This window comes from Danio rerio, chromosome 12, assembly GCF_049306965.1.
Source record: "Danio rerio strain Tuebingen ecotype United States chromosome 12, GRCz12tu, whole genome shotgun sequence".
Classification (NCBI taxonomy): Eukaryota; Metazoa; Chordata; class Actinopteri; order Cypriniformes; family Danionidae; genus Danio; species Danio rerio.
This window is the reverse complement of record NC_133187.1, coordinates 22190114-22217306: the sequence shown is the minus strand read 5'-3', so window position 1 is coordinate 22217306 and position 27193 is coordinate 22190114. Positions and strand designations below refer to the sequence as shown.

The window sequence follows — 27193 nt, the reverse complement described above, 5'->3', positions numbered from 1 at the left end:
GTGCAATAACATTTAACAATTTTACAACTTGTACTGTATTTTTGATGAAATAAATGCAGCCTTGGTGAGCAGGTGAAGCTTATTTTAAAACATTTTAAACCAGACTCATCCCAAACTTTTGACTGGTAGTGTATGTGCATACGTTTAAAACATATTGGTAAACAATAAATAACTAAATCAAAATAAAAAATAAAAACACTTAAATTTAAGAAAATCGTTCATTTTCATCATTCAATCATTTCATAACTTATTTTTCATAATTAAAACAATATTTATTCTCCACTATTTGTCTTCGCATTCATATGCATTAGAAGCTCACCTGAAGTTTGCCTTGTTGTTTTTTGGTAACTGATCGCAGGTAACCCACAAAGCTTGTAATCGTTTGTCTGGGTCAGGAACACTTGACAAAACAAAAGTGCAACACAAATGAACAACACAAACTTCATTTAAAGCCTAGTGTAAACCATAGTTAGATGGCTTACTTGGAGGCCTGTATCCATTCATCATACAGCTGGTAAGTCATCAAAGGTTCAGGCAACTCTCTGAGATACGACTTCAGTGCCCCTTAAACCAATAGAGCATAGTTAGAAATCACCATTTATTAGGTTTGACTGACATATTACTGATACACTAACAGAACAGGCCGTACCAGCAACAGCATGTGGATCTGAGTAAAACTCCTCCAGCTGTGAGGTGGAGCAATCCAGAGCAGCCTTCAGCTTCTTCAGTTTAGAGGCTCCTGCTGCGATGCGGAACAGACCCTGGAGAATAAGCATACAGGCATATTTACATTGCCAGCAAAGTCCCAAAATGATCCTATCAAGATTCTAAAGTTTTGTTTTGATTGATTATTGTCATAACAATAATATCATATTTTTTTGATAATTCAAACATTTTAGATATGTAAACAACTGAAAACATTCATTGATCTGCCTTGAATAGATTAGAAGATTCAATAGACTGGACCTGCCTGAATGGACTGGAAAAGATGACTGTGGCAGATCAACAATGCGAGATTTATCATTATTACAAGGCTGTAGAGGTTTGTACCTACATTAGTCTCATAGTTTGGTTATGATTATCATGCCATCGATTTGGTTTGATTAATGACGCTTTCCATAAACAATTATATATTTTACTTCACAGCACAAGAATCTTTGTAATAAAATGTAATATTCATAAATACATTTTATGTGTATTTGTAATACAATTTTGTCCTTTAATACAAGCATTCAGATATATGATCTGTACATTTAATTTGATCTGCTCAAAGAAAACATTTTTGAAATGTTTCAAACAAAACTCGCCTCCCTCCCCATAGTAACCTTTCGCAATATTGCGCATTTAAGATAAATGAAGTCAGTACGCAATAACCGGTTAGTATCTAACTGAACCGAAACCGAACTGTTCATGTCTACACTGTGGTGCACTAAAGAAACAATTAATTTTGACACTCCTACAAGGTTGCCTGTAATACTTGATTCAGATTGATCAGTCGCAACATTTTAAGGTCCAGTTGAAGTCAAAATTATTAGCCCTCCTAATTATTTATCCCCTTTTTCAAATATTTCCCTAATGATGTTTAACAAAAGAAAAAAAAATTCATAGTTTTTCTGATAATATTTTTTCAAAAAGAAAAATTCTTATTTTATTTAGAGTAAAAGCAGTTTTTAATTTTGTAAAAAAAAAAAAAAAACATTTAAAGTCAATATTATTAGAGCCCTTAAGCAGTATTTTATTCCATAGTCTTTACAGAACAAACCATCATTATACAATAACTTGCCTAATTACCCTAACTTGCATAATTAACCTAGTTAAGCCTTTAACTTGCACTTTAGACTAAATGCTAGTATCTTAAAAAATATCTGGTCAAATATTATTTACTGTCATCAATGCAAAAATAAAAGAAATCAGTTATCAGAAATGAGTTATTAAAACTATTACACTTAGAAATGTGTTGAAAAAACTATACAGGGGGCTAATTATTCAGGAGAGCTAATAATTCTGACTTGAACTGAATGTTTTGTAAGGTAAGAAAAGCCGGAAAAGCCAGAGGCCAGAACAAAGTGTGAAGGATGCCTTGAAGTTGAGTAAATCATGGAGTCATTTTAATTTTGGGTGAACTAACTCTTTTATTAAACATTCCTGCATCTTTATACCGCAGTTAGGCATGGGCTAGTATAAGTTATCAAGGGTATGATAACCTTGGATAAAAATATCACGGTTTCACGATATTGAGATTACTGCTCTAAAATAAGTTCTTTTTAAATGTCTGGGGAAAAACAAAAACACATTTTCCACCATTGAACACAATATATTTTATTTTAGGAAACATTTATAATATTTTGAAACGGTAAACTGAATTTTAAACTGAATATTGTCCCATGCTTAATCATAGTAAATTATGCAAAAATATTTTCTAATATATTTCATGTACCTCCTCTTTCATTCCAGTCTCCAGTAGCATCATGACACATGCCTCTATGGGCAGAGCAATCTCTCTGCTGCTGCGCTTCAGGTGCTCGTCCAGAGCTGTTCCAAACGCTGGCTTCTCACTCCATGAGTCTGTCCAGAAATAAAAACTTAATTTAAAAAAATGCTGACTGGATATATCATCTGTATAGATTATTAAAATAAACAATAGATTTGCAGACGAAGATTTCATCTACTTTCAAGATAAACTAAACACTGTGTCCTGCTGTGACATCCACTCTTTAAGCAGTTTTTTCCTCTTTTTTGTTTTCTTACTGTTTCTGAAAAAGGCAAATTAACCAGGTGGGTGAGGTGTGAGAAGTATTACTCATGCTTCACATGCTGGGATCTCAAGTCTGTTTGCCTCATGTGTGCCCGCAGGAAAACATCACAACAACAACAATTTATAGCACTTAAGTGCTAGTTTTACAGGCACAAATATGAATGAAAGCAATTAAGCGCCTGAGTGGACTGCACAGGAAAAAAAAAAAACACACGGAAACAACATCAGGCTAAATTTATTTTCAGCTGATACATGTACATTAAGATGGTCATAAATACACAAAAACCATGTCTTGAACGACTGAAGTCTGAAACATCTAGCTTGGAGTAGAAAAAAAAATCTGTCATCCTAAATTCATCCTCCACTTCTTTCAGACCTATTTGAATTTCTTTCTTCTGTTAATACAAAAAAGTAAAGTTTGACTAGTTTAGATATTGACTTACATCGGAAATTGTCTTCCTGTCATGGATGTCAAAGGCTGTTGATTTTCAACATTCTTTACAATATCATCTTTGTGTTAAACCGAATTTTTTTTTTAACAAAGTTCAGAAACAAGGTTTCTGCAGGTTTCACCAAGTTACATTTAAGAATTTAGGACCATCAAGAAATCAATTTTAGACTTATATAGGGCTTATTGCTAAGGATTTTTTAAATGGCCTAACAGAATTTAATTACTAGCCCCATCAAAAAAGAATTTTAATGAGTTATTTCTTAGCCATATATTTAAAATAATGTGTCAAAACAAACAGACCCTTGTTGTATACATGCAAATAAAAAAAACTCTTTAAAAATAAAAAGTAAATAAACTAAATGTATGCAAAACAAACTGTTATAGTATATATTATAAATAGCGGTTTGCTAAAAGGTTTATTGAGATTTCATATTGTTGGTGATTGGATGCGTTGAAACGATTAGGTAAATTTTCATAAAGAAATTACAATTAAGACCTAGCTTTTAAAATTGTTTAAATTAAAGGCCTACAAGACAAAATTTTTGTGACTTTAAGGCCTAAAATGTAGTTTTTGAAATTTAAGACATTTTAAGACTTTTTAAGACCCCGTGGACTCCTTGGAGTAAACAGTGAGGAAAATCCCATAAAAATCATGTTTTTTCAAACCCGAATACCTTTTTTTTTTCTTCTGTACAAGATAAACAATATTCTTAAGAATGTTCTTGATGATTTGGTCCCCATTGATTTCCAACTTATTTACAGTAAACAGATCAAATGAAACTCAATGGGAAGCAAAACGGTTTGTTTTCAACATTCTTTAAATATTTTCTTTTGTGCTCAGCAGATTAAAGAAATGGTTTAGAACAATTTGAGGATGACATAAAAAAAATGATGACACTAAGTACACAATCTTCTCCAAAGAGATAGCTGACCCCAGAATGATAACAGTGTCATTCCACTGTTTTTGACCAAACTAATATAGCAACTAAACAACATTATGCTAGGGGCCTCTAAAATGTTAGAGGTTTAGACTTGTCTCATAAAACAATAAATTTTCTTGAGGCATTAACACTTGATTTAAGTATTTTTTATATTTGAGTATCTTTGTTAAAATAAGACCCTTATAACTATAGTACACTGACTTTTCCTAAATGTGTTTATATTTTAATCTAACATATTTATAATTTTTTTTAAAAATTACAATACACAAAAGTTGTTCTGCGTATTTCTACCTTGAATGGCCATAACGTCACTTTAAGGGACTGTTTCATATGGATTTATAAATCATTCTTACTGTTCAATGAAAGCGAGCTGTCATATTTTATTAAAGACGCAAACCCCCTCCCTGTACGTCAACTCCACCTTCAGCAAATCTCTTATCCATGCGGCATGAGGACTTTTATTATTATTTATGAGTGGCAAAATTGACTGATCTGTTCAGCAAAATATTTGACTGTGTGTCACTGCATCCCAAACGACTAAAACGATATAACTAAAGCAATCTCCACTGTGCTGAACGAGAGCGCTTCTCTTCAGTTAAACTGAGCAGCGCATCACGTTGACTTAAGCATGCTCCGGCTCGGATGCAATGTGAGTGCAGGCCGGGGAGAGGGAAGGGGGGACAGGCGTGCTTCAGCACGGTTCAAGGGAACTGTACATAGTATGAGTACTGTATGTCCTAAGCAAAAGTGTTTCTGCAGTTTTTAATTAAGTGTGATTGTAAAAAATAGAATTAATCATTGTTTACCATAAAGGCTGGCTATATTCACACACTGTTGCCACACAACTGTGTTTAAACCCCTTACAAAAAGTAATTTTTGCATAATAGGCCCATTACAACAATTAGCAACAAATTAAATTTAAAAAAAAAAAAAAAAAGTCAATGAAAACGGTGTTACTGATTTGAAAGTTTCATGTTTTAAAAATATTATATTTTTAAAAAAATTCTTTGCTGAGTATTTATGTTTCTTAACTAAATAATGTTATGTTTGTTATTAAAATTCTTAAGTATTATTTTTTAAAACAAAGTTTAAAGACCAGATTTGGACCAGATTTTAGAAGAAAAAACGTTTCATTTTATATAACTGTTACAAAATTGTGGCATATTGTGATGAGATTCATAGGGATTTTAAGCAGTATTGAGTAAAAAATAAATCCTTATTTGGTAAATAAATTACTTTTCAGACAGAGTAATAAGTAATTAGAAACAACTTTAAAAAAGTAATGAATTTGTACAAAATTCAGAATTAAAATTACATAATTAAAGCAATTTACCCAACACTGGTTGTTACTCCTATAAATGACAGAAGTGTGTGTAAAACAGTATTAAGCACTAAAAAGTGAATGACAACTTTATTTATCAGCACTGTGCATGTCGCCAGTAATTCAAAAACATGCAGTGTGTTTTTACATTTGCCCATTAGTCACTAAAAGGTTTCACTGATATAATTTTTAGGTTGTTAGAAACATCAAGAATGTGTGTCGTCACCTTGTTGAGCCTGAATGTTTGGCAGGACGCTCTCGAGCAAGGTGAGAGATTTTCTGTGGTAATCCGCCTGCGCCTCTAATAACTGAGAACAGAGCAGACATTGACACACAGCAGAATGAACAATGGGCAAAATAAACATGGAACTGAACTGGGATAAACATAGCAACTGAGTTATTGAATCAGCGGATGACAAACAAAAGGCTTCTTACCATTACATAGTAGCGGGCATAGTCTGCCTCCTTTGAGAAGAAGTTGTACATATCTGCTGAAAGCTGATCCTGAAAAATAAAAAAAATTAAAAATTCTGGATTGCATTTGACTGTGCAGAGATTGAAATTGGACATTACAGGGAATACGCACTGTGGTAACCTCTTGACAAATTATGCTACATTATATTATGCAACATTACATTATGCTTCTGGCAAATGCTTTTATCCAGATTGGCTTGTACTCAGCTATACGTTTTATCAGTAATGTGTTCTCTGGCATTCAAAGTGGTGATGTACAGGAGCACACACGCAGAGTCTTAACTGTTGTCAGGGGAAAAAAAGGCTTCTGTTGGAGTTATAACTTCTTTAGAATTTGAATACTGATTACACATCGAATTTTTGCAGTTAAAACAATCACCAAGTCATAAATCAGTCAGCTTACCGTAACTCAACAGTTCGACTACAAGCCAGATGAATTTCGTGTTATACTAAACTAATGTCTGGTCCGATTTGAGCTTGATCTGGGAGATTTTTGTTTCCTAAATTGATAGTTCACTCACAAATCCAAATTCTGTCAACGTTTACTCACCCTGAACAGGTTTGGAACAAGTCAAGGTTAAGTAAATGCTGATAGCATTTTTAATTTCGACAACACAAAATAGTAAAGGTAGTCATTGACTGGATGTCAATATCTTTCCATCCACCTAATTTTGTGCGCATTTATCCAGCATCTTCACATTGGCTTTATTCTTGACTAGTGTGGTTGAATAACATTTGTCCTGGAAGCACTGTACAAATGTGGTGGCGCTATTGACACTTGCTCAGGGTGCATATGCGATATCTAGTGTATATATCTGTTGAATGGGGAGAATCTAAGGCTAAAAGCATGGGTTTTATACTCAGCTTGGTGTAACAACACAGTGGGTCAGTAGTTTGCACTGTCGCCTCAAAGCAAGAAGGTTGCTGGTTCACCTCCTGGCTGGGCCAGTTGGCATTTCTGTGTGGAGTTTCTGCGTGGGTTTCCTGCGGGTGCTTCGGTTTTCCCCACAAGACCAAAGATATATGTTATAGGTGAACTGAATAAACTAAATTGGCCGTAGTGTATGTGTGTGAATGAGTGTGTATGGGTGTTTCCCAGTACTGGATAGCAGCTGGAAGGGCATCCACTGTGTAAAACATATGCTGGATAAGTTGGGGGTTCATTCTGCTGTGGAGACCCCTGTTGAATAAAGGAACTAAGCCAAGCCAATGAGGTTTGAGATGCTTCTTGCACCCCTGCCACCATGTTTTAAAATCCATAACTAAAGCAACTCATGAGAGTAAGGCATGTTTATGCTTGTCCATCCATCAGTACCTTACACAGCTCCATTTTGTTCATAGCTTCGTCAACTTCTTCTTTAAGCGAGTCTGCTTTGGCTGTCAGTGCTTGTGTATTTGTTCCTGAGATTATTGACTTGGTCGCCTGCAACCACCTGTAAAGAGACCATTTTAGTTGTTAGGTGGGTAAAAAATGTAATACAATTTATAATAAAACCATATTTATTATATGGAGATATTATATTTATATATGATATGTGTAATAAAAAAATTACCTTGCCCGGGCAGAATCATAGTCCAGAACCAGCTTGGCTAACTGCCGCCTCTGTTTCAGGATGTTAGGAATGTCAAACTGACAAAACAAGAAGATTATGATAGACATTGATTTTAAAGATAAACATTAAAACATACTGATATAAACAAACTGGCTAACAACATTGTAATTGTACTATTAATAAGATATAACACAACCTCCTGTTCTTCCAGACCTGTTTGAGTTTCTCTCTTCTGTTTAACATGAATGAAGATATACAAACTGAAAAAAAAAAAATATTGGGGGGAAAAAACAGCCATTTACTTCCAAAGGATTTGTCGTTTCTACTATAGATGTCAAATTTTCAACAATCTTTAGTATCTTTTTTTTTTAGTGGAAGAAAGAAATTCATAAAAGTTTAGAGTCACTTGAGTGTAAGTAAAAGGTGAGAAAATCATTTTTGGGTGAAGAATATCCCTTTAACGTTTATTATATTTTAAGGAATGCAAGTCACGTTTTTGGCAGCGCGGTGGCGCAGTGGGTGGTGCTGTTGGCTCACAGCAAGAAGGTTGCTGGCTCAAGCCTCAGCTGGGTCAGTTGGCATTTCTTTGTGGGGTTTGCATGTTCTCCCTGTGTTCATGCAGGTTTCCTACCGGTGCTCCGGTTTCCCCCACAGTCCAAACACGTGCTATAGGTGAATTGGGTTATCTAAACTGTCCGTTGTTTATGTGTATTAATGAAAGTGTATGGGTTTTTCCCAGTGATAGGTTGCAGCTGGAAGGGCATCCGCTGCGTAAAACATATGCTGGATAAGTTGGCGGTTCATTTCACTTTGGCGACCCCTGATTAATAAAGGGACTAAGCCGAAAAAGAAATGAATGAATGAAAAGTCATGTTCTCATGACCTGAAACAAGTAAAGACAAGCAAGCACACAGAGATTTGAATTTGTGCCACACGAGAAAGTATAAGCACACCTACTAAATGCAATTAGTCTCAAGTGCTCTTTAAAAATGTTTAAAGCTTGATATTTTAAACAGATATATATTTATTTATTGTAAATGCTTCTGATTTCTGGTGTTTTTCCCCCTTTTATTCTGTCAAAAATGCAGTTCAATTTAATATTGGACTCATTGGGACTAAAAGTGTTTTGGATAAATCTGATAATTTTACAATAGAAATTAATAATAGCACAATTTATCCCTCTCTGCAGGTCAAGAGCTTGTGTGTCTACTTGGATAGCACACTCTCGTTAGAAGCGTTTCAATAATACTATGTGTACTGCATATTTCTAGCTGCACAATATCAGTCGTCTCCATCCTTCTCTCACAACCAAAAACACAGCAATTCTCATTCATGCATTAGTTGCTTCACATCTAGACTATTGTAAAGCACTTCTCACCGAGCTTCGGTGAGACATAAACTACAACTGGTTCTGAACCATGCAGCTCATGTCATCTCTAGGACTTCATCTCATAAGCATGTCACACCACTTCTCTTTCAGCTTCACTGGCTTCCGGTGAAGTTTCGTATTGATTTTAAACTGCTACTTCTCACTTTCAAGGCACTTCATACTCTTGCTCCTCAATATCTCACCAAACTTCTCCATATTTGTACCCCTTCTTGCACTCTTAGATCAGCAAACCAGCTTGCACTCGATTAGGCACAATAGGATCCAGATCTTTTAGCTCCACAGCTCCTCGGCTATGAAACTAGCTTCCCCTGGACCTAAGGAGCAGTGGAAATCTTCACGCTTTTAAATTTAATCTCAAGACCTATCTTTTTATGCAGGCTTTCATTTGACTATCCTTTACCTTGTTATTTTATACTCACTATGCGTTTGTACCTGCAACCCCTTACATGTATTTTACACTTTGTTTGGCAACGTTTTATTAATTGTTGTAATTTGTTCTGGTATGGCTGTTGATGCTTATATTAAGGCGACCTTAGGTGTCCAGAAAGGCGCTATTTACAAACAAAATTAAATTATTATTATTAATAGATTTGTTGTTGATACATAACTGGAAGATAACGTCTGTGTAATGAAGTTTGATTGGCTCTTGGGCAACGGGAAAATGGAGGGGGCGAATGAAAGAACTTTAAATAATTGCATTACATAAATAAACATGAAACAAATGGGTGGAGGCAGTCCCCTGCGGCCACAAAACTGGAAGCAAACACAAAAAGTGTCCAGGCCTGATCCACTCTCATCTTCCTCTGTCGTCACTCCTCCTTTTATGCTTGTCCTCCTCTGTGAGACTTAAAACCGGTGCGTGAACAGGTGATCCTCATTAACAAGTACAACTGGCCTCACTCCATTCTCACGGCTGTCAGCCACACCCCCCTTGTGACAGTTTATTGTTGATTAAAACTTATGTATATGTGTGTGTGTTTCTCTTTACAAGGCCATTTGAGCACATTTAGCCCAGCATGTTTAGTAAGTTTTGTCACAAAATATACATCATAAAAGCATTTGTTTGTAATGTTTAGGTTCAGCTTTAAAATTACACTGTAAACACTAATTGTGCTTGGTCAGAATTTATGTCCGGATTAAAGTTAACCAAATTTGAACTGAACTGAACTACCCTTAAGGGAGCATGTCCAGTTTCCAATTACCATGTTTTCTTTAAAGGACGACAGTGTAGGCAGGTACTAAGGATGGATTTTTTTTTTTTTTAACTCTTCGTTTTTTTTTTTTTTAATTAAAAAAATTTTTTTTTTTAGAAGTCTCACAGTTGAGTGTTTTTAGAAAAGTGCTAGCAATTCCCCAATGTAATAAAACACATTGGTTGACTAATAGTATTAAAAGTGTAAGATCATGGCCAAATATGTAAATATAAACACTAGGGATGCACCAAAATAAAAATTCCAGGCCAAAAACAAAACCAAATTTCTGGATACATTGGCCTACAGTACAAAATTCTATGTTATAATTAGATATTATTTCATTTTTAACTTTTTTACATTTAAAAACACAAGCCGATAAAATAAGCACATTTTATTGACAGTAAAATTTCATTGTCAGTGAACAAGTCGAGAGGCGTCTTTATACCAGCATTAGCCGCTTTCACACAATGATACTTGTAAATCTCCGAAAAATTTCCGGAACGACTTTATCTGTTAATTCAAAAAGCACTGTTCACACAGGCACGGTCGTTTAAGAATTTTTCTGGAAAAGACCATTCACACATCCATTTTAAAATACCAGTAAATTCTGACATCATTAACCAGAAATGAGCTCTAAACGACTGTGCTTGTATTTGTAAACATAGAAGGGTTTTTATTTAAAGCTTTATCATTTATGCAGCTGCTTTGTGAGACATCCAAAAGCAGAAACACGAACTGCAGCTAAATGTTTACACACTTTATTACATTACAAATTCTGTGGATTGGTAAGTATTTTGAACAACTTATATGAAAAGATATGGAGGAACATTTTCACGTCAAAATGTTTGTAATATATGCGTGTGTGCTGGCACTCCCCAGTAGGAACATAGAAACGTTATCTGACTAACATTTAGCAGCTAAATGTGTCTGGAAAAATATACAAAGGCTTTTATTTTCATAAACAGAGTGGATGTGAATGTGTCTGAGTGTTCTGATTGGCTAAAGTAGCTGTCTCACGTCAGCACGTTCTAGACATGAACATGCTCTTTTTGGCAATCTTCCCTCTGCGTTCACACAGCGCAGCATTCCGGCAAATTACCAGTAATGTTACAACTTCTCTTTCTGGAAAATTGCCAAAGCGAATTTACCAGGATTTTCAAAAAGAATCGCCAGTAATTTTCCGGAGAGGTCTGTATGTGTGAAATTAGCTAATGTCATGATAGCGGAGCAGCGCTATTGTAAGCAGCAGAAACAAGTAAACCACATAGAAATGTCCTGTCAGTGAGTTATTTAGCCTGCACTCACATCACATTACACGATTACGTCATCGATGATGCACTGTTCAGCAGAGAAGCGCTCTCGCTCAGCACAGTGGAGGTTTCTCTAGTAATAATGTTTTAGTTGTTTAAAATGCGGTGGCACACAGTCAAATATTTCGGGCCATCGGGGAAGACGGGAGGGGGGACAATCGTGCTTTGGCCCGGTTCAAAGCAACTGTACATAGTGTGAGTACGGCCTTAAATGGGTTTGGCCATAAAGTACATGCATAGAAAGTATATGTGTAAATGAGCAGAATATCCACAAAGTGGAATAATAAACTATTTTTAATATTTGACCGTGGCGCATAAGCAAGCTAGTCTACGATGCACTCTATCGATCTTGCACTTTGGTCATCGCAACAACAAACCACCCTTAAGTGGCACAAGCCATTGAATTAATGGCTTATTTTTCTCTTTTGTCTGAATTTTGAAAATGTCATTTTCAGATGATAACTTCTGGCAGCTGAAAATTCAGTGGCTGCCTAATAAAAATTGGGGAAATGTGCTTGCATAATCCATGAAGGACAGTGTGTACCTCTGCTAGCTGATTAAGGGGGTCTAAGATCTCCTTCTCGATGTTCATCTCATGCTGCATCAGCTCTGAGGCCAGTCTGTTCTCCGCATCTCCACACATCTCCATCATCTTCCTGCACAGAACATACCAAAATACTCTAGTTTCTTAAAACAAGGCTTAAAACATTTTTTAATCTTACTTACAATAACATCTCTCTCTGTGTATACATTTTAATATGAAAATTATTCCTGTGACGACAGAGCAAAACCTTCAGTCATTATGACAGTCTCACAAAGTCCTTCAGAAATCACTCTAATATTATGACTTATTGCGTATGGATAGTTTCTTCTATTAAGTTACAACTTTAAATATATCTGGTTTTCCACAAACAAATTTGATTATTCAAATAATTTCAGGTATTTTCCTGTCTTGTGGACTATATAAAAACAACTTTTATGAAAATACCTTGCTCAGAACAGTAATAAACAAAAATAAATAAATAAATAAATAAATAAACTAATTAATAAATTAATTAATAATTTACAAGCATTTTGTATGATCTCATGATCGCATGACAATTAATAACATTTAATCTTGTAATATTATAAAGGTTTTATCCACTTTACACCAACTTAATGATCAAGCTAGGCAACTTTTTTGAGTCATCATCTCATATTAATAATACAAAGAGCAAATCAATTCCCGATTTAACAATAAAGAAGCAGACTTAAGTGTAAATCGATGATGATGTCATGCCATTTTACCCAATCAGAGACTCTTCCCCCAGCTGGTTCCCACCGTCCTGCATGGCCTGTGACAGCGCTGTCAGTGGAAGCTTTTTCTGTGACAGAAACACATGGAGTTTGTGCAACATTACATCCAAAATATGCAATGATGACTGACATTTAGTGCAGCCATAAGCACCGTTAATGCCCTTACATGTCTCTTCTCAGCATCGGTGCCAATCTGCCCCTGCAAACACACAGCCATTTTTTTGTGCGTGTTGTGCGAAACGACCCGCACCAACTCCATACGGCGTTCAATCTGTGCAGAAAAAAAACCTAAATGTCAATAACGGTCCACAATCCATATTGAGCCATGACTCTCACTCAGTGCAAAGTCTGTATGCATTGTATTGGAAGTAAACAGCCTGTTAATTAAGTGCCTAGGACAAGTTATGTAACGAAGCATGTGTTTTTCTGTGACATGAAACGCATTTCATAAATTCAGCAGGTTTTGCTCATAGCCATCAGAAAGCCTTTGGCAACAGCTACACTAATACACTCTTCAGCTTGTCAGGAGATTTTAAAATAGTTTTACGTAGGCTTTACATTTAACATGTTATGCTAAAACACGTTAGCTATGTGCTAAAACAAGGTAGAAATATGCTAACAACATATCGTCGTTTCATAAATGTGTTACAACATGCTTGAAATGTGCTAAATATTAATGTATCAATGTAAACATTCTCAAGCCAACATTAACAATTTAACTCAACAAAGCTACAATTTACATAAGCAAACAAAGACATTTTAAGCATTTCCAACTTAAATTTGAACAGGAATTTTGGGAAATAGTGAAATAGTTCATTTATTTTAATATTAATCATTGTTAAAAAAATTAAAGATGTAGCAACCAGGTTTTTTGCCACATTGATTAACATTTATTGTATATAAAGTTTTACTACAACTATGTTTACTACAACTACTGTGTATTGTAGCAAAATCTGTTCATTTGTAGTTGGTTTATCTACAATAATCTTGGGCTCTGCCTAATTCTTACGAGAGTATTTTAAATTGGACATGCTTTAAACGTATCCAGTATAATGTAGCCTTAGACTAGATATTTAACTCTCATTGATCATCACAGTCTGAGTACTTGTTAATTATCTGGTGTTGCTGATAGCATGGATATAAAACAACTTTTGATAGTCTTGAGGGTGGGGTAAGGTCAAGAATGACACCACTCCCTAGAGAGGCATGAAAAAGACATGGTATGCTACAGAATAAAGACAAGTATGATTCATCTGCCCCATTGGGATGTCTGAGTTCAATGTTAGGATGTCATAAATAGAAAAGGCACATGCAGATGTTTTTGTGGCTCATTTTTTATATATAAAATGTGTGTGCCTGTGCAAACTATCATATAAATGAGTAAGAAATGTAAAGAAAAAATGTACAATAATTTTTTTATTTATTTATTATGAAATAATTATCAAATATATAGTGTTACTAAATAATGTTTTTGAATAATGTGACACTTCAATATTATTACACAATAAATTATATATAATTTCTACACATTTAAAAAATAAATAAATAAATAAATTTAAAAAAAAAAAAAAAAAAAAAAATATATATATATATATATATATATATATATATATATATATATATATATATATATATATATATATATATATATTTGTATTAAAATATGAGTAAACAACTACAACACCTTCAAGTAATGACTACAAAACTACAAGCTCTGATAGTAATGCTGCATACAGTATAAAAACACAACAGATTATATAAAACAACTGATTAGTTATTGATAGGCCCACACAGAATCTAGTATCTGTAGATTTCCACAGATTTGTTTTTGCCCACCATACAGTCTATGTATTTACTTGTGTAAATGTGTGTAAATTTATATTCATTCAGTTTTTAAATTAATTTCACTAATATTATTGTGATATAATAATATTAATATTAAAATGTTCATATGATTTATTTACAAAACAGTTTGTAAAGTGATATTTACTTTCTTTCAGAGATGTAGAGATATTATATGAGACTTGCTTTGTTTACCAAATAAGTGTATCTAATTAGATTTGCATTGTAAAAGTAATAAATAAAAGTTAAAAAGGTATTATTTGGTGATTTCATGTATTAAGTTTTTAGTTATGATATGAATTAAAATGATAATTAAACAAAAAGCTATCAGCAGTGAAACCTTTTCAGCTTAGTCCCTTTAATAATCAGGGGTCGCCACAGCGAAATGAACCGCCAACTTATCCAGCACATGTTTTATGCAGCAGACGCCCTTCCAGCCAGCAGCGGAATATATTAAGTAAATATTAAAAAATAAATAAGCATAATTCAGCCTAATCTGGCTGTCTGCTCCTCCAACAGTGATTGAAACACTTCTGTTTGTGCCCGTTAGACTTGAATTGATACTAATTATCAATGAAAAGTTTTAACATTTATTATTTGATAAACCATATAATAATATATAACTCCAGCAGATGAGACAAATGTGAAATAGTCAGGGTTCAATGTTCTGCTGTTTATTTGCCTGATTTCAGCATTCTTGTGTATTATTTAGTCTACATTTTTTTTGCTCATAGTTAAAGGGACAGTTCACACAAAAATGAAAAATGAGTTTTTCTGTCCTGTTGAAAAAAAAAGAAAATACTCCAAGAATGTTGGAAAGTGGTGTTCATCATTCTTCAAACCATCTTCTTTTAAATTCAATATTAAAAACAATAACACAAACAGTAACTCTACAATTGTCTTGCTTACAATTAAAGGGACAGTTCACATAAAAATGAAAATGGTCATTGTCTCCACTTGTTCCTAATTAGTTTGAGTTTCCCTGTACTATTGAAAAAAAGGAAGATATTTAGAAGAATGTTGGAAACTGGAGTTCATCATTCTTCAAACTATCTTCTTTTATATTCAACATTAACAACAACCAAAACAGCAACTCGCACATAACCGGGTGAGTAAACAATGAGTAACTTTTCTGTTTTTCTCTTCTACAGTGGAAAAAAAGCGAGTGTCATCTTGTAGGTTTTGTCAGATTTTCACTGATTTTAAAAACTAACGTCATGACAGCTTTTTTGATGCAAAAAGGTTGGGCCTGTTTGAACACATGTCAGCTCTAAAAACAAGCATGAGAAGAATGTCACTTCAGAACTGTGAGAGCGGTTTGACTGAACAAACAGGAGGAGAAACAGATCCCAATGAGCAAAAAAAAAGTGAGTCATGTTCCAAAAACAGCCCAGTTTAGGAATTCCACAGGCCGGGAGAGGAGATAACCACCTCCTCACACTTCTCTGCGTCCTTTACGTCATAACATTCCCTCACAGGCCTTCCTAATGCAGCTGGGTCAAGCGTACATTCCTCTCAGGCGTCTCTGACACCTGGCACGAAAACAAGGGGAATCACTGACTGTTATTGTCCTGCTTTTTCTGCTGAGGGAGATCCTGTTCCAGAAGAGCTGTTTGGATTCTGTGGTGTGAGAGGTCTTTACATGTTTGCCTGTTGCCAACAGAGACTAAAAACTGACGAGTAGACTAAACAATGAGCTGTTTTAGGGAAAGGTGGGGTGGATGGGTGGATTGAACATATTATGCTATGTACGGAAAAATGGGGAAACACCACTATAAATTCGGATTAGTCATTGGAAGTCCCACATGGAAACTGCAATCATTTTTGCAGACGGTTAAGGTATTTACTTGTGTACATTTATATAAATATATATTAAATTTAGTTTTTTTTAAAATGTATGTTTTACTTCAGTTACATAAATATTCTTTAAAAAATATAGAACAAAAAATGACTTAGTTATTAATAGTGCTGGGCAAATTTTAATCGTGATTAATCTTATCTAAATTAAAAGTTTGCTTTGACAAAATATGTGTGTGTATTATATATTTATTGTTTATGTGATACACACAAATACATACAAACAAATCTATTTTGTCACATATTAAATAATAGATATTTAAATTTCAATATAATTTGTATATACATTTATATTTTATATCTAAATATAAATAAACATTTTCTCAAAAATACACATACATGTGTGTGTTTATATATATACATAATTAATATAAACAGTACACACACACTTAAATTATGTCAGAACAAACTTTTTTTTTGGATACAAATAATCACAATTAATTTTTGCCCAACACAAGTTTTTGTATTACACATTTATAAATATTTTAAATGTTGAGATTATCTTTGTACAATACAATTGGCAAAGTCATATTTCCAGTTTTTATGTATTCTATGAAAGTTGCTGTACCTTTGTTGATCAAACAACTGAATGAGGGTGAGTTTGAACTATACCACTGAACTCAAAACACAGACACAGAGTAACCTAGAATCCTCATTGCAAAATGTTGTTGGAAATGGTATTGCAGGGCAACACAGACAAAACAAAGACATACAAATGTTCATAAGGGCGTGTGCTAGGGCTGAACGATTGTGGAAAAATCAAAAATTAAATTTTTTAATTCTGTGATATGTGTTGTGATATGAATACAATTTCACTAGATGAGTTGAATAACTATTTGGAAATAATATATTATTTTAGATTGAATGGGAAGAATCTTTAGGGGAGCGCATCCGCATAAAATATTGGAAACAATCATCCCGCTTGCATCCAGGAATCCGAATCATCAAGAGATTCATTTAAACTTCACTTCACTCCTTCACTTATTTCACTCCATGCAAACTTTATAGCATGAAGCTTAAAGCTGATCCTAAATCCTAAACTCTCTGTATACAGGTGAAACTGGTACATTCTTTCACATGATTTGGGACTGTCCTAGGCTTGGTTATTTTTGGAATATGGTTAAACAAAATTTGTCTTCAATACTTTTCAAAACGTTTCAGTCCCTCTTGCCCCTCTGTTTTCATTTTAACTGATTTTTCTGATATCCAGCTTAACAAAATTCAGAAGCGAGTGTTTTTAGCTGGCTTGATAGCAGCCAAAAAATAGTTGCAACAAGATGGAAGCCTCCACATTCTCTTAATCACCATCACTGGATCTAACTTTTCTTGATATTGCGTATCTGGAAATATCCACTGCTTGCATCCATGGTGCAAAAGAGGACACAATCAGACTTTAGGCAAAAACCAAAATTAAAGGTTTACTCATTTGAATCAAGGAAACATCAAAAAGCAGAAACTTCTGGTTCCAGGCCCCATCATTTTTTAAACATTTTTATTTAGTTATTTATTTTTAATTAACTTATTTATTTTTCCTCTTTATTACTTTTATCTGTGTTTTTTTTCTTCTTTATAGTAATTTAAGTTTTCCTGTTTGAGCTTCTAATAACTTTTCTTCATTGTCGTAGACCTCTTTCAACATGGTTTTGAATACCCATTTCTCATAGTCTATTACCAATCTTTTATTTATTTTTAACTGGCTTTACTTTACTCTTACCTAACCTTTAATAAAGATTTGGTTTGTTGCCTTTTTTGGTTTGGAAATGTGTTTTCTGTATATGTATTTGTGTGTGTGTGTGTGTGTGTGTGTGTGTGTGTGTGTGTGTGTGTGTGTGTGTGTGTGTATGTGTGTGTGTGTGTGTGTGTGTGTGTGTGTGTGTGTGTGTGTGTGTGTATATATATATATATATGTATTATTTTATTTTATTATTTTTATTTGTTTTAGTATGTCTTTGTCATTTACTCTTCTGTATTTCCTTTTTATTGTCACTATTGTTGTTGGCATTATTATTAATATCATTATTTAACAACCTGTATATTGGTTATCACATGTAGATCTATACACACGGCTATATGCTGTATTATGCGTTCAAATAATACAAAATAAAATAAAAATTTGATGGAAAAAAAGGAAACAATCATCCCAACACTGGGCAAGGAGTCCAACGCACGACAAGACTCAATAAAAAGATATAAATTAAATATACAGTGTTTGATTGTTTTTCAATGAGTCGAACAGTATTCAGGCATACAGTCAGACACTTGCTAAATGAGAAATTAGAATTCAGACTCAACAATGCGTATGCTTGCGATGTGACTATTGCAAATGACCACACTGCAATATCGATGCTGAAATAATAAATTGTGCAGCCTACGTGCAGGGGGTGCAGTGTACCGTACAGCAAACACGCCATGGTGAAGTATAAATTGGGTGAAGTATAAATTGTCAGTAAGTCAGCAAAAAAATAAATGAATGACCTTGAGGGTTAACCATAAGAAAAGAAAGAGATTACGATTGTACTTTAAAATTTATTCTTATTAAATATTCTATTTCTGTATAATGGTGCTGATATCCTCACACCATGTCCTAACTACAAGCGACGCGATGCAACACAACAAAAACAAATACTTTAAGGGTTATGATCTAATTAGTACATATCGAACCAATTTATGACTGATGTTCTTTGTTTACACCGACATTTAACAATACCAAAATTACCATTTGGCAATACGTGTGATGTAAAATGGTGTTCAAACGCATATTGGTAGTATTTAACACTGAATAAGGCACATAATTTGTACCTGAGGGGATCGTAGTCTTTGTAGTTTACGCTGTTGTTTTGTTGCAAAGTACAGAAATAGAAACTTTTTATAAAATAAAGCATTTTGTGTAGAGGTGTCAAAATTGTTTCTTCGGTGCACCGTGATGCAGATGGGGACAATTCGTTATCGGTTCAGCAATAGATCATAACTGGTTATTACGTACTGATGTCATTTATCTCCTATGTGTGATGTCGCAGTTGAATACCATGGCGAAGGAGACGAGAGAGAGTGAATAAAATGCTCCTACTACTTAAAAGATAGATAACTATGCAGAGTTCAAATACTTTTAAGTTTGCTGGAAAATCTTTCATTGACACTAAAGAAAGGCACAGCACACAAGCCGCTATTTCATTACAAGGGAGTAATGCTGTAAAATCCATCTTTGCCTCTCTCTCTCTCACTTTGGACATTTGATCGGCTGGCGTGTTCGTGAGGTAACTTTTTGTCTCCTCTTGGCTGCAATACTTGTATTATATTGTATTAATAGCCCTTTCTGTTGAGCTGGTGAAGACAATGACCAATCAAAGGGCTGTAAGACCTCGCTTGACAGCGCTCAAAAAGCAAGCGGGATAATATTTACATTAGTTTATTTGCTATAAATGCTCATGCTGTCTTCTCTGCATGTATTGGAGTTTTGTTTGATACATTTAAAAAGAGTGCTTTCTTTGAGCAGGTCAAATTAAAGATACAGTTCATATATCTTACTGCTTGTATTAAAGGACAAAATTGTATTACAAATAATACATAAATAAATATTAATATATTTATAGCTTTTAATAAAAACAATTTTTGTGTTGTGAAGAAAAAATTAATTATGTATAAAAAGCATTGTTAATTCACCGAGATATCGAATTGAACTGAATTAATGGCATGATAATCGTAACCAAACCAAACCAAACCGTGAGACCAGCGTAGGTTCACACCTCTAATTTTGTGCTTCACCGTCGCAGATGCTTAGGACAAAACTGGTTTTAACATAAAAAAGGTACCTTTTATTGCATGTCATGGTGCCATGTCATGTGTAGCTAAGCTTAGTTACATCACAATTAGTTTAGTAGGTGTGGATCATTTAACGTCTTGTAAAATTGAAATAAATGTAATGTTTAATACAAAAATTCTCTTTTTATTAAAACAATCTAATGTGTAAAGTGACTTGATCATAGTGTAGAATTGCATGTTTTTCTTCTTTAACTGAAAATTAACAAAAATTGCACAGAATTGGTGTAAAACAACAGAAAGTTCAAGTTGAGTTTCTATCATTTTTTAACATACACTCACCGGCCACTTTATTAGGTCCAACTGCTAGTTAACGCAAATTTCTAATCAGCTAATCACATGGCAGCAACTCAATGCATTCAGGCATGTAGACATAGTCAAGACCATCTGCTGCAGTTCAAGCTGAGCATAAGAATGAGCAAGAAAGGTGATTTAAGTAACTTTAAAAGTGACAAGGTTGTTGGCGCCCGACAAGCTGGTCTGAGTATTTCAGAAACTGCAGATCTACTGGGATTTTCACGCAGAACCATCTCTTGAATTTACAGAAAATGGTCCAAAAAAAGAGAAAATATCCAGTGAGGGGCAGTTCTGTGGGCGCAAATACTTTGTCGATGTCAGAGGTCAGAGGAGAATGGCCAGATTGGTTCGAGCTGATAGAAAGGCAACAGAAGCTCAAATAACCACTTGTTACAATCGAGTATGAAGAAGAGCATCTCTGAATGCACAACATGTCAAACCTTGAGGCGGATGGGCTACAGCACAAGACCACACCGGGTGCCAGTCCTGTCAGCTAAGAACAGAAAACTCAAGCTACAATTCGCACAGGCTCACCAAAAATGGACAACAGAAGATTGGAAAAATGTTGCCTGGTCTGATGAGACTTCTGCTGCGACATTCGGATGATAGGGTCAGAATTTCAAGTCAAAAACATGAAAGCATGGATCCATTCTGCCTTGTATCAACAGATCAGGCTGGTGTTTGTGGTGTAATAGTGTGGGGGTACTAGTAAGGTGTACCCAATAAAGTGACCACTGAGTGTAAGTATAGCTTTTACTGGTGGGTAAAAAACTTATCAGTGAAAACTATTCTTCTTATATATATATATATATATATATATATATATATATATATATATATATATATATATATATATATATATATAAATAAATTGTTTACCTAATAAATAAAGTATATGTGTAAAACAGCGAGAAAAAAAAAAAGATTAATCTTAACATTTTTTTTCATTAGTGCACAGCCCTAATCCAGACGCTCAGTCAAGATCGTCACAAAATATCCCCAGAATGCATCTGTGAGTGATGTGCGTGACGTTCAGACAGCTGAGAAGGGGGTGATGGGATACCGCTGTGATCCTCCCTGAACACCCTGCAGAACCCAGAATAAAAACCAAGGCCTGTCAGCATAATTCTCAATTCATATGTCCGAACATTGCCTAGAGATAATTTTAGAAGCTCTTGACTACGAGCAATAAACAAGCTGTCAAAAACGCTATATTGGTGGAGGTTCACATAATAACTATCTGTTTCGCAAGCTTAATTCCTGCATTTCTAGGAGATTGTTTTTGGTATTGTTTCTACAGCAACTTTTTTTTGACGAATTCACTGGGGACGGTTTCACATAAAGAGGGTAAAAGCAACGTGACGCAATTCATTTCGCATGATTATTCGGGAGAGAACATTCTTTCTAATGTGGCAAAAATAAATGGGATGGAATGTATTTGCTGGGCATCGATGACTTCACCTTTCCTACACCATGTGACTCACTAGTTTCCCACTGTTTAATTTATAATGGATTAAAGCCAAAGAACAGAGCGGCGGAGGAGGAGTTGGAAAAGGAAAGAGTCACCTGTAACAGGTCATCACTGAGGACTTCTGTTTTCTCCGCTCTGTAAAAAACAACAACAAACTATTAGAAACAAAAATAATATTCTTAAAAAGACACAATGCTTTAAAATTCACATTCAAAGAGGTGAGGCTTCTTTATGTGGAGAAGAAATATACAAAACTTTTTATAAGCAATTTTTATTGCTTTAATTGATGATTGTGATCCAAGTAAAAACAAACTTTGATAATAATAATAATAAAATGCTATTATTATTATTATTATTATATAATTAATATCAATAATAATAATCATAATAATTTATGAAAACATTAATATTATCTGCTGTAAATCATTAATAATCATCATCATCATCATAAACACCTTGATGATAATTAGTATTATTATTAAAAAAAGAAAGTCAACTAAAAAAGAATTACTATAACAATAATAAATTATACATATACAAATATTTAACAATAAACAAAGCAAGCAATTATTGAATTCACTAATACTTTTTTGAGTAAACTGTATAACCCGATAAGATAAATTAACTCAAACTGCTTGAGGAAACTGATTGCGTCAAACCATTTAGGCTGTAATTTAGGGAGTGCTGTAAACTTATATTCATTGAATCATATACACATATACTTTTTGAGTTGATATTGTCAAACATTTAGTATTAGTAACTTCAACATTTTACGTTCAGTTATCAAATCTGTATGAGTTCAGTTAACTTAAACAAATTAAGTAGAAACAACTGTATCAGGGTTGGGCCGATAGACTAGGCCATCGTCCATTGCCAATGGCCAATAGACAACACGATGCTGAGCTGGCATCGCTGATCCTCCACCCTGCCCCCGTCGCAAACCCGCTCGCGAAAAATACACACTTAGGCCTCGTTTACATTAATACGTCTTAGTGTTAAAATGCCATTTTAGAACGAAAATGATCCACATCTACACGTGTTTTACCTAGCATTTCTAACAGCCTTCCGTCCACTGAAAACGCACATCACGTGACCACATAAACACACAACCCTAGCTACTCAAATAGTTTGAGAAAACCAACAAATGGTTTAAGTTGACTGAACTCAAATGAATAAAGTTAGTCAATTCAAATGGTTTGCCACAATCGGTTTCCTCAAACCATTTGAGTAGTGATGTGAAAATGTTTAATTTTTATTAAATGATAGTTTTGTTTTTTCAGCATTTTGTTTCTGCTGTTTTGCAATGTTTTAGATAATTTTCTTTACAAAATGCTTATAACAGTTTTTTTTCTATTGTATTTTAGTTAGTCGTTTATTATTCATAGTTTAAATTTGTTTTTCTTCTGATCTTCTTCTGAACCACTCATCTTTTTATTTCATTCATTCATTCATTCTTTTTCCTTTGGCTTAGTCCCTTATTTATGAGGGGTCACCACAGCGGAATGAACCGCCAATTATTTCAGCATATGTTTAATGCAGCGGATGCCTTTCTAGCCACAACACAACACAGGGAAACAGCCATACACACGCATTCACACATGCACTTTATCCAATTTACCTGTACCGCATGTCACCCAGAGGAAATCCACGCCAACAAGGGGAGAAAATGCAAACTCCACATAGAAATGCTACCTGGCCGAGTCAGGACTCCAACCTGCGACCTTCTTGCTGTTAGGCAACAGTGCTAACAACAGAGCCACCGTGCCACCTGCATTTATTCTTTTTTAGAAATTGTCTCTTTACTGTTTTAATTATTTTATTTTAGATTCTAACTAGCAGAACTACAATGTTTTAACCCATCTTATTTTTGCAGCTAACATTTATCTTATTTCTGTCAACAAAATTAATTTCAGTAAAAAACAAACAAACATGTCAAGCATTTTTTTAATGATTTTAAAATTTCTAAGGACAAGATAGTACAAACAGACAGCATTACCAGTCAATTACTTCAAACAGAACCACTCTGAGACACTGAAAACTCCAGACTATGAGCTGCTCGGGTGTAAAATTACACAGTGCTGGGTTTCAATGACACAAGCATTACACACATTTAATTGATCAACTAACCTACGATTTGATAATCCTGCTAACCCATACCAACATTTCAGTTTATTTTGATTAACATTGCAGCCATATTAGCTCTACAAAATAATTTTTCTAAATGAATCTACAGACACCGTTCAAGTCTAGGAGTTGCAAACAGCTGACACTCTGTCTAATGAAGGCAGCTGTCTGAAATGCAGTCACAGGCATTTACTTTCCCAGGGAAATTTAGCAGTCCACTGTCAGCCTTGTGAACAAATAGTTAAGGCCCTATTAATAGTAAACTAATGGAGGGCTTTGACCATGGCACAGATTGTGTCCTGTCTATATCTGAGACAGAGAGAATGTGAGAGGACAACACCGGCTCAGTTCACACACAAACACACGCACAAACATAAATATACACACACACACAACACACTACTGTTTCAGAACAATGACTCAGAGACAGGTTGTATGACCTCACCTAGAAACTATCCGCATTAGAGATCTTTATCTAGAGTGATCAATGTGATTTACTTATCTATTTGCTACTTTAAAGATTGGAATGGATCCGGTGTGTTTAAATCTTTGTCCCCCCACATACAGCTGAAATCTGAATTATTACCCCGCTTCCCCTGTATAAAAATATTGCTGTAGGGGACTAATGATATTGACCATAAAATGGTTTTACAAATAAGACTTTCTTCAGAAGAAAGAAATATTATAGAAAATACTATGAAAATTCCATTGCTCTGTTAAACGTCATTTGGGAAATATTTGAAAAAGAAAGGCAAATAATTCTGACTTCAACTGTACTGTATATGACAGAGATGCCCAAACTAGAGCCTGTGGACCAAAGTTGACCCTTTGTTCTTTGTAAATTTTGTGCACCCCTGGTATATGACAGTCCTAAAGTCATCAGCATATTGGCAATAATATGAAAAAGGTAGATACCAATGTTTAATAAATACATTGAAGAAATGAGTTGCACGTGTTTAGAATAATGCAATGTTTACCTCAGAGGAAAATCATTAAATACTTGCAAAAATATGTAGAAAATATCAGACCTGAGTTTATTATGTAGATTTTCCATCAGTCCTATGATGTAACTACAGAAGAGTCAAGCTTTCAATAGGAATATTATAACATCTTTGATAATTTTTGAGCAAGACGCTAATAGTCTAAACTGATTCAATGATCTATGCTAAGCTTTGCTAAAAGTGTTTCCGTCAGACCCGGAGATCGGCTGAATGGATACAAAAATGGTAAAATGATGGTTTAACACTATAGGGGTGTTGTAAAATAAGCCTGTTTTCAAAAAATTGCAGTGTTGCTTTAATATACAGTACATAAACAATTCTATATGAATACTCTACTTTTCTGCCATAAACCGGGGTTACTGTCAATGTTTCTACAGCAAAACCATTGTCAATATTGTTGATTTGCAGAATGCCTTTGAACTGGATTGTTGTTGTACAGGTTTGTCTGCATTCTGAAGCCCTGGTAGACTACAGTCTGACTAATATTTTTTTATTGAATTATATGCATATAAACTGAAACATTCTTAACTTAAATTGTTAAGGAAACATTTGTAATGTTAATGGCTATTTCAAGCATATTTGTAGTGCTTTTCACAGTAATTATTGTTCAAAGTCATTGTTGTGTGGTTGAACATTATATATATTATGTAGTTAGCCTGCAGTGTAGTGCCCTTTTCAAAGACAATCTTGATGTGTATAATACATTTTCAATGAAGAGTATTTGCGTATTGCTTAAGATTTTGTGCTGTCCATCAAGTCATGAAGAGTTGGCATTATCTCTTCAAGTTTTCATAGGGCTCAAAGACTATCTTTATTAGGCCTCAAAGGATTTCAGCTTCACCCCTTGAAAACCCCTTTTGGGCACAACTTATTTAGCAGACAATTGTTTTCAAAGCGATTTAAAAATGAGGAAAGCATCAAGAAACCCATAATAAACAAGCAAAACTCATTAAAAAGTGCTACCAAAAGTTTTTGACATTGTTAGAAATATGCAAACTAGAGTTGAGATGGATTAAGGAAAGAGTGAGAAGCATATTATTATTCTTCAAGATGTAGTTAACACCACAGAGAAAAAGTTTTAGTTGTCTATGTGTACTGAAGCTATTCTGAAGTGTGCATAAAAAAAAAAACTGTAGAGAACCGGTAGAAATTTATGATCTGAAAGGATTTATGGTCCTGCGAGTTCACATCAACATAAAAACTAGCGTACAGTAGTGTGTGGCTATTAAACCTTGGTGAAATGTTTCCTCTGTGTGAGTGGAGGTGGGTCTGTTTCTGTGTCTGTCTCAACCTTCTGTTGTGGCAACCGTAACATTGGAAAGCAGTTGAGGATGTTGTCTGTTACACAACAGTGTAAGCTTGTCCCTCGCAGTGTAAAATATTAGTTTCAGTCTACACTCACTAAATCGGAATTGTTTGCCAAGAGGAAGATATTAATGAAGATATTGTTTTACAGAGAATACTTTATTTTGACAATGTTCTGAAAGTCATTTGTGCTAACTATGCTAATTTTAGCCTGATAGCACTGAAAACCCCACTCTGCAAATTACCATTTAAAGACAACATCACTGCAACACATTGCATAACATTCATTCAATTATTTTCTTTTCAGCTGAGTCCCTTTATTAATCAGGGGTCGCCACAGCGGAATGAACCGCCAACTTATCCAGTACATGTTTTACGCAGCCAATGCCCTTCCAGTTGCAACCCATCATGGGAAACACCTATACACTCTAATTAACACACATACACTACGGACAATGTAGCTTACCCAATTCACCTATAGCGCGTGTGTTTGGACTTGTGAGGGAAACTGGAGCACCCGGAGGAAACCCATGCAAACACGGAGAGAACATGCAAACTGTACACAGAATGCCAACTGACCCAGCAGAGGCTTGAACCAGCAACCTTCTTGTTGTGTGGCGACAGCACTACCCACTGCACCACCATGCCACACCACATAAGAACTTAAAAGAAGATGGTAGGTTATTGACATTTGCCCGCAATTCTCTGTCTGAGCCACATTGACACATTTCTTTCTGTGTGAATAGGGTGCAAATCAGGTAGGATAGCTTATCATAATATTTAGACCAAATTACTT

At 34.5% G+C, this 27193-nt stretch overlaps 1 protein-coding gene across 2 annotated transcripts in view; it reads right to left on the bottom strand.

Annotated features, from left to right (window-relative positions):
* The window catches only part of arhgap17a (Rho GTPase activating protein 17a), a 63089-nt gene that overhangs the window by 13592 nt on the left and 22304 nt on the right, over window positions 1-27193 (bottom strand). For both annotated transcript variants that reach the window (NM_001017592.3, NM_001430836.1), the window contains 12 exon segments: window positions 320-400; window positions 483-564; window positions 650-761; window positions 2438-2565; window positions 5695-5776; window positions 5904-5972; window positions 7258-7375; window positions 7496-7572; window positions 11933-12044; window positions 12676-12752; window positions 12851-12955; window positions 22063-22102. In NM_001017592.3, the coding sequence (NP_001017592.2) occupies window positions 320-400; window positions 483-564; window positions 650-761; window positions 2438-2565; window positions 5695-5776; window positions 5904-5972; window positions 7258-7375; window positions 7496-7572; window positions 11933-12044; window positions 12676-12752; window positions 12851-12955; window positions 22063-22102 (1083 nt within the window).